General features: G+C 49.2%; 1 protein-coding gene across 1 annotated transcript in view; it reads right to left on the bottom strand.

Moving 5' to 3' along the window:
* The window catches only part of LAPTM4B (lysosomal protein transmembrane 4 beta), a 62,089-nt gene extending 57,178 nt beyond the window's left edge, over window positions 1-4,911 (bottom strand). The window contains exon 1 of the mRNA XM_084849063.1: window positions 4,683-4,911. Within this exon, the coding sequence (XP_084705189.1) occupies window positions 4,683-4,784 (102 nt within the window). The 5' untranslated portion in view covers window positions 4,785-4,911. The remainder of the gene's footprint in view (window positions 1-4,682) is intronic.
* Window positions 4,912-6,000: the final 1,089 nt, after the last annotated feature.

The raw sequence follows: 6,000 nt of genomic DNA on the forward strand, positions 1-6,000 counted from the left end.
ATAAATCCACTTATCATCTGCATTGGTCCATGATGTCATTTCTGGAATACAAAGTCCTGGCTCCTAAGGCTGTTTGATCTTCTATACCAGGTGGCAAAGACAATATTTGGCATTAAGTGTGAATCCCAGAAAAATGTGATCATTGACTTCTGGGAAGTGGATTCCTCTAAATGCCAGCAAAGTATGCCAAATCATAACAGAAACTAAGCACTGGAACAGATCCAGTCCCCCCACCCCCCTTTCCCACCAACTGCCTTCCAATCTGCTGCTGAAGTTCCAATTCATTCATTGTATATTGATTCCCAATTCATCTCAGACTTTCATTTTTAAGACAGAACTGTATTTCTTGGTAGACATTTCCAGGACTTAATAGGGAGCTAAAACTACAGAAGATAGATTAAAATTACAGCAGCCTCTTAAAAATGAAAGCATAGATTCCCTGAATGAAACACGAATACCTAAACATGAAAAACAAGCAATCTTTTACATGCAGAATCAAATCCAAGTATTTTGCCATTCACATGCTCTCTCTCTGTGCCGCACTTCAAATACTTTATGGCCCATCTGTGAAGGAAACCGCCTGTGGGCTTACAAACAGTGGCAGCCCAAGGGACTTACTGAATCTTATAAAGAATTATGTTGCTAATAATACATCTCTTGAGAGGGTTATCTCTCCAGAAATAACCACTCTTCTGAAAAGCAGCATTAGCTGCTGAAGTCAGCATCCCACAGAAGCACAATGAAAAGATGCTGAACAGCAAGTAGAAAGGGAAACAAGCCAATGGTAAGAGGCAATGAGCCAAGATAATGGAAGTAAGCATGCGTGGAGACAGAAGAAGGGTGACTGAATTATGGTAAGAGTAGCAAAAATATGACATCATTCTGGAACCTGCCAAACATATTGGGGGAGAGGTGGTGGTGGTGGTGGGAAACTGTAGCAAGTTCTGCTTTTAATTGTCTTTTAAAACTATGGAATTTGCTTCCGTAAGATGTAGTGATAGACACCAATTTGGATGGCTTTAAGAGGCAGACAAATTCATGGAAGATAAGGCTACCCATGGCTACTAGTCCTGATGACTATATGCTACCTCCAGTATCTGAGGCAGTATGCCTATGTACATCATTTGCTGGGGAACACAACTGGGAGGGTGCTTTTGCAGTCATGTCCTGATTGTTAGTTCCCCCTGGGCAGCTGGTTGGCCACTGTGTGAGCAGAATGCTGGACTAGATGGACCCTTGGTCTGATCCAGCAGGGCTCTTCTTATGTTCTAACAATCTCTTCTGAAAAAATGTTGAGACCAAAGTGGGGAAAAGCATATAAGTGCCACACCACATTCCAGAATGGCAATACCCCAGGCCTTTTGATCCTCCTTAATACACTTTTCCAGCTCCAATCTGGTAAAATTCAACAGCTTTAAAATTTCTTTCATATTAAAATAAGCATGAAACTCAGGCTCTTGCTACCTTCTGCTAAACCATAACCCTCAGAAGTGTACCTGACAGGGCAGTGACAGTAATTATTTTGTGTCCCAAACACCATAATCCCAGATTATGGGAGTTGTAGTCCAACACTTCTGGAGGGCACCAGGTTGCCTACCTCTGGTTTAGATGCAGCAGCAGCTAGCAATAAAACCATAATCTAGTTAAGCTGAAGTAGTAGGATTTAAACCAGTTTACTTCTATTGACTTAAGTCCACTTGAATCCAACTTCAAGACAGGATAGGATAGCAAAAATCCCAGGGCACAGGAATGACAAGTAAAAAATCCTCACACATGTCTGCTATTAGATCCTAATAAATATTGGAAATGGAAGCAAAGAACTGAAGAGCCAGAATCTTACTCATTTTCCCCTGCATCACTAATATTAACATCCCTTAAAAGGGTGGGCAACTTGTGGCCCTCCAGATGTTTGGGCCTACATTATCCCATCAGCCCTAGCCAGCATAGCCAATGGTGAGGGATGAGGGGAGTTGTAACTCTCCAGAAGTTTTGGCCTACAAGCTGCCCACCTCTGCCTTACCATATGCTATATCTTCTAGACCAGCCTTCTCCAATGTGATCCTCTCCAGATGTTTTGGACTGCATCTCCCATCAGCCCCAGCCAGCACGGCCAATAATCAGGGATGATGGTGTTTGTAGTCCAAAAACACTTGGAGAGCACTGTGTTGAAGAAGGCTGCTCTAGATATACAACCAAGTTTTCAAATTTATACCCAGATGTTTATTTGCAAGGGGTGGAATTTTATTTTTAATTAAAATATCTAAAGCAGTTTACAACAACTTCAGTGTCCAACAAAACACAAACCATTTTAAAAAGCAGTAATGAAATGTATTAAACATCATATGGAAAGAGAGAAGAAGTCATAAATCTTCTCCATCAGCTCAAGGCTACAAACATAGAACTACTACAAATTATAATTTATGCAGCACTTTTAATTTACAAAATGCTTTACAATCTTTTTATTGTAAATGCCCCCTTTTTACACATGGAGAACTAAGGCACAAAAGTGATTTGCCAATCTATGGCAGAGCTCAAACTTGAACCTAAATATCACAAACACAAATGCAACTCCTCCACATTATAAAAATAGAATCAATAACTCAGAAGCCAATGAATAAAATTAAACATCATCTCCAAAGTGTAAAAAAAGTGCTTTCTGGTGCATCCCACTAAAGGTCTTTCCAGATAGGGGGCATACCCAGACTAGACCGATTGAAGTGAATGGGTCTTAAAGTTAGTCATGAGTAACTTAAGTCCCATTCATTTCAATGGATCTGTTCTAAGCATGACTAAGTCTGCATCCTACCCAGTGTGGTTTTTTCTATGAAAGAAATGAACACTTGTTGCCTGTTTGTTGTAGGGGAGGCAGGCAACACTTCTGTGCCAGGGATATCATGTTTTTCCAGAAAAATCATTTGCCAAAAAACAGCAGGTTTCTCCTCAGCTTAATGCATCCACTCCCATTATGAGTACTGGGCCAAATGTGGTGCGAGTCCCTACTGGATAGTGCTTGTAGCATCACTGGCAATACAGCCCCCAAATCTATACAAAGTTGTGATCATTTAAAAAGCTATACTTATTTTAAATTGCAAATTTCTTTGGAGGACAAGTACTCCCCCACTGCACCATTCCAGAATGGAAACACTTATCTAAGTCTTCAAAATCAAAGGAAACTTCCAAAATCTGTATTAGTGTAATACTTTTACTAGGCCAACCAAAAGGTTTTATTTTTAAGAAGTGCAAGTTTTCAAGATCTCCAGGTCTCTTCACCAGGCAAAGCAGTTTCGTGGCAGGGGATCGGGGAGAACCTGACTGGAGAGTGAAGTCTCAGTGTCTGCACGTGTCCGCAGGTTCAGAGTCCCATGATTTAGTGGGGAAGGAGGTGTCTGCAGACACTCAAATTAGGCTTTGCAGGTCTTGTGAGAGTTACAAGGTTGGACCCAGAGCTGACCGGGGGCCTCTGGGAGTAAAAGGAGTGTGCATAAAAGGAGTGAACACAAGCCAGGCCACCTCAGGACATTTTGCTGCCTGAGGCAGAGCAGCAAATGGCCTGCCCTCCCTCAAGTACACAAGGCCAGTCAAATTATTTGTTGCACCTGAAGCAAAAAAATACAATTAAATAAATAAATAAAAATCCCACATGCATCTCTCCTCCTCCCTGGCAGTAACACCCCCCCCCCATGGGTAGTCTCTGGTGTTTGTCCTATGAATAGTAGACCCACTGAAATGAATGAGACCAAAGTCAGCCATGACTAGCTTCACTCCCATTCATTTCAAGGAGTCTACCCTAGGTAGGGCTGGCACTGGATGCCATCAGTGGAGGCTGGTGGCCCCGATGTCAGTGGGGCGATGAAATCTCTCCAGCTTTCAGTCAGAACCAGTCAGAACTCCACAGTTCCGCCACCTTGGAAAGCTCCTTTAGAGTTCTGGCTGAAACCAGGCGCGGATCCACCGCCCCAGTGACATCGGAGCCACCAGCCTCCACTGGATGCCGCCCGATAATAGGGAATGAAATAAGGACACCTGCGTTGCCCTCGGCGGAGAGCGCGAGCCACGGCCTCAAGCCGCGCGGCAGAGAGAGGGGCTCGGCCTGGCCGGGCCGAACGCCGCGGCCACTGCGCGGCCCGGAGGAAGAGCGCGGCCAAGCCAGCAAGCGCAGACACTTGCGGACGCCTGCGCTCCCGCGCGCGCGCGCTCTCCCCGGGCAAGGCGGCGGTCGGGCTGGTGGGGCCGGAAAAGGGCCATCCTCCCCACGGATCGGCAGCGAGGGAGGGACGGAGGGAGGACGAGCGAGCAAGCGCCGCAGCGACGCGCGGGCCCCCTCCCGCCCTCCCTCTCGCAGCCTTCGCCAACGCGGGGCGTCGGACTCCAACGCCCATCTCCTGTCGCGCGACGCATCTGGAGGGCCCCGCACTGGCGAAGGCTGCCCACGGGGCACCGTGCCTGGCCGGAGGGAGAGCAGCAGGGGGGCGCGCGATGCCCCTCCGCCCCCTCCCGCTCTCTCGGGGGCGCGTTCCGCGGAACTGGCGCGGCCCGGCGGAGGAGCGGAGCACGCTGCCGCCAAGCCGCCACTCTCGGCCCCCAGCCCCAGAGAAGCGGGGCCCGGCTCCGCGTTCGCCCTCCATCGCTAGCCCTAGCTCCTGGGCAACCCCGCCCCAGGCAGAGAGCCCCGCGTTCCTTACCAAGTACCAGATGCCGAGGATGATGGTGCCGGTGCGGACATGGCAGCACAAGCAGCAGCTGTTGGAGTAGAAGCGAGCCCACGGGGAGCCCAGCATCTTCATCGCGTTCTTCCGAGCGCTCGCGGGTGGCTGCCGCCCAGATCTCCCCCGAGGCGAGCGGCAGAAGGAGATACCGCTCCGCGCTCGCCAGCAGCTCGGCAGCAAATCCTGCGGCGCCCGCTCAGCGCCTGCAGGGCGGAGGAGGAGATGCAGAGGGCAGCGGCGCGCTCCCGCAGCCGGGGCGGGGCGGGGAACCTCCGTTCCATGACGTCATCGGGCTGCCCCGCCCGCCAGGTGCGAGGGGCGGAGCCTTGGAGGCCCAGGTGGGCCCAGGGACGGGAGGCGAGAGCACGTGCCCGAGGGAAGCCAGGCGGACCGCAGGCAGGCAGGCAGGCAGGCGAGCCCGCCGTGCCAGGAGGGCAACCTGGCCCGACGCGGACAGATCGGGTTACAGCCGCACCGATTCCGAAGTGGGGGTTGGGGTGTGTGTTTGTTTAAGGCGGAAGAAGGAAGTTCCCATAATCAATACATTATGGGTTGTATCCAATGTTAGTCTAACTTAGGGCCCATTCGTGTCAATGGGTCTACCGAATAAATTACGTTTTCACCCTGCAGCCCTTGTTGGTCTTCAAAGTAAAGCTTTAAGCCTAAAATCTCATTCGCAATGAAGACGTACCTTCTGTTGGCTACAGTGGTAGGACTTCGTTGTTGTTGTTCAGTCGTTCAGTTGTGTTTGACTCTTCGTGACCCCATGGACCACAGCACGCCAGGCCTTCCTCTCCTCCGCTCTCTCCCAGAGCATGCTCAAGTTCATTTTCATTGCATCAGTGATGCTATCTAGCCATCTCATCCTCTGCCGTCCCCTTCTCCTTTTGCCTTCAATCTTTCCCAGCATCAGGGTCTTCTCCAGGGAGTTTTCTCTTCGCATTAGGTGGCCAAAATATTTGAGCTTCAGCTTCAGTATCTGTCCTTCCAAAGAGCAGTCAGGGTTGATTTCCTTTAGGATGGACTGATTTGACCTTGTTGCAGTCCAGGGGACTCGTAAGAGTCTACTCCAGCACCACAGTTCGAAAGCATCAATTCTTCGGCGCTCAGCCTTCCTTATAGTCCAGCTCTCACAGCCATACATTACTACTGGGAAAACCATAGCTTTGATTAGACGGACCTTTGTCGGCAAGGTGATGTCTCTGCTTCTTACTATGCTGTCTAGGTTTGCCATAGCTTTCCTCCCAAGGAGCAAGCGTCTTTTAATTTCATGGCTACAGTCACCGTCTGTGGT

The sequence above is a fragment of the Heloderma suspectum genome, chromosome 4 (genome assembly GCF_057233095.1).
Source record: "Heloderma suspectum isolate Gila_16-S chromosome 4, 16-S_ref, whole genome shotgun sequence".
Classification (NCBI taxonomy): Eukaryota; Metazoa; Chordata; class Lepidosauria; order Squamata; family Helodermatidae; genus Heloderma; species Heloderma suspectum.